The 2,047-nt window shown below is 40.0% G+C and overlaps 1 protein-coding gene across 1 annotated transcript; it reads left to right on the forward strand.

The window, feature by feature from the left end:
* The first annotated feature begins 322 nt into the window (after positions 1 to 322).
* LOC116142244 (BTB/POZ and TAZ domain-containing protein 1-like) lies at positions 323 to 1,799 on the forward strand. The gene is made up of 4 exons (XM_031427685.1): positions 323 to 547; positions 662 to 795; positions 1,062 to 1,365; positions 1,464 to 1,799. The coding sequence occupies exons 1-4, from the start codon at positions 407 to 409 to the stop codon at positions 1,782 to 1,784; spliced, it is 900 nt and encodes a 299-aa protein (XP_031283545.1). The 5' UTR covers positions 323 to 406; the 3' UTR covers positions 1,785 to 1,799.
* Positions 1,800 to 2,047: the final 248 nt, after the last annotated feature.

A 2,047-nucleotide genomic window follows, 5' to 3' on the forward strand; every position in this document is an offset into this window, starting at 1 on the left:
TCTATTAATTCAATTATGTATTTCAATAAAAATAGCATCTCAAACCATATTTTTGACAAAATTGCTTAATTATATAAAACTATAAACTAAATAAAATTATTTGGCAACTCATTCCATAAATGTTTGTTATGAAAAAGATAAAAGAATTAAATAAAATTTAGGAAATTCAGAAGAATTATAGGTCAGCGCGTACGAACCTGTGGAAACTGTGTGGTAGATTTAGAGAAAGTTAGTAACATTTTAACTATTCCATTCCGTCGTTATACCCTTAAAGAACCGCTTTTTCTCCATTAAGCTGTCTATAAAACTGAGGCCACCAAACTCATTCGCCTCGCACAAACACAACACTCAACGAATAACTCATTTCATTCTATTATTCTTTCTTTCCCTCCCTTCCTCTCTTTCAATGGAAGAACCTCTACGCGCAACAACCATCTCCTGCGATCTTCATCTCACTACACTCACCAAACAAACCGTCTTTTACGAACCCGATTTCGAAATTCTCACTTCCGATGGCCTTCGCATCCCAGTTCACGCCGCCATCCTGGTATGGTTATTTATCTTTTCTAACACTTTCTGTTTATTCTACTCAACATTGCTGCTTATTGCATTTTTGCTTTTAAAGATATGATTTTTTCTTCTCTTGCATGGTGAAATTCAGGGATCAGCGTCACCGGTGTTGGAGAACATCATTGAAGGGCCACCTAAGCAACGGAGATCCGAGAAAGTCATTCCGATTCTCGGCGTTCCTTCTGGTGCCGTTTCCTCTTTTGTTGGATTTCTGTACACGTCCAGGTGATTACCTTTTAATCTCTGCCGTTCATTTTGTTTCATATTTTGCACGTGGTTTTAATCCAACGGCTTTAAGCTCTTTGGTCGAACTCGACGGCGTTAAGAATCATTATTTAGAAAATTTGACAAACCTTTGAATTACACGTGGCATGTTCTAACCATGTAAGCTGGTCGGCTGAGTAACCAGTAAAAATCTAGGACCAGACGACCAATATTGATTACTTGTAGATTTTTTTATATGACTTAAATTTCCCTGGCGTGTGGCGCAGGTGCACCGAGGAGCAGATAGGGAAATACAGCATCCACCTCCTGGCTTTATCACACGTCTACTTGGTGCCGCGGCTGAAGCAGCGATGCACAAAGGGTTTAAGTGGACGGCTGACGATAGAGAATGTGGTGGACGTGCTTCAACTCGCCAGGCTTTGCGATGCACCAGATCTTTCCCTCAAATGTATGAAGTTTATTGCCAGCCGGTTCAAGGCTGTTGAGAAGACTGAAGGTTGGAAATTTATGCAAGATCACGATCCATGGCTGGAGCTTCAGATTCTTCAATTCATGGATGAAGCTGAATTGGTAAATTACTCTTGTTACCCTTCTTCTAATTTTTACCGTTAGTGAAAAAAACCATTATACGTGTTTATTTAATTTAATTTTACAAAATGTGATTTCAGAGAAGGAAGAGGTCAAGAAGGCACAGAGAGGAACAGAGTTTGTATTTACAGCTAAGCGAGGCAATGGAATGCTTGGAGCACATATGCACAGAAGGATGCACCAGTGTGGGGCCATATGACATGGAGCCCACCAAATGCAGGGGCCCTTGCAGTAAATTCGGCACGTGTCAAGGTCTGCAGCTGTTGATCCGGCACTTTGGGACATGTAAGAGGAGGGTAAGCGGAGGGTGCTTGCGGTGCAAGCGGATGTGGCAGCTCCTTAGACTTCATTCATTAATGTGTGACCAATCTGATTCTTGTAGGGTTCCCCTTTGCAGGTGATTAATCCCTTTCACCCAACTTTACTTATCTTCCAATGGTTAATTATCATGATGTTAACAGAAACTGTAATTTTTTCATATGCTGATAACTGGATTTCTCTTTATGTTCAATGGTTCAATTTTATCAAGTCGACGCTTTTGAAACAATCGGGTCTTGGGATTTGAAGTCTGATATTAAGTAATAGAGTAACAGTTTACATAGATAAACTGATAATTAGGAGAGATTTAAAAACTGCTGGACCCAATTTGTCGTTCTTATCCTTA

The sequence above is a fragment of the Pistacia vera genome, unplaced genomic scaffold, assembly GCF_008641045.1.
Source record: "Pistacia vera cultivar Batoury unplaced genomic scaffold, PisVer_v2 Contig406, whole genome shotgun sequence".
Taxonomy (NCBI): Eukaryota; Viridiplantae; Streptophyta; class Magnoliopsida; order Sapindales; family Anacardiaceae; genus Pistacia; species Pistacia vera.

Bases quoted from the DNA above. Each gene is read 5' to 3' on its own strand.
- LOC116142244 (XM_031427685.1), top strand. From the start codon at position 407: ATGGAAGAACCTCTACGCGCAACAACCATCTCCTGCGATCTTCATCTC. The intron at 548-661 runs GTATGGTTATTT...GGTGAAATTCAG, and splicing joins CAGTTCACGCCGCCATCCTG to GGATCAGCGTCACCGGTGTT. The intron at 796-1,061 runs GTGATTACCTTT...CGTGTGGCGCAG, and splicing joins GGATTTCTGTACACGTCCAG to GTGCACCGAGGAGCAGATAG.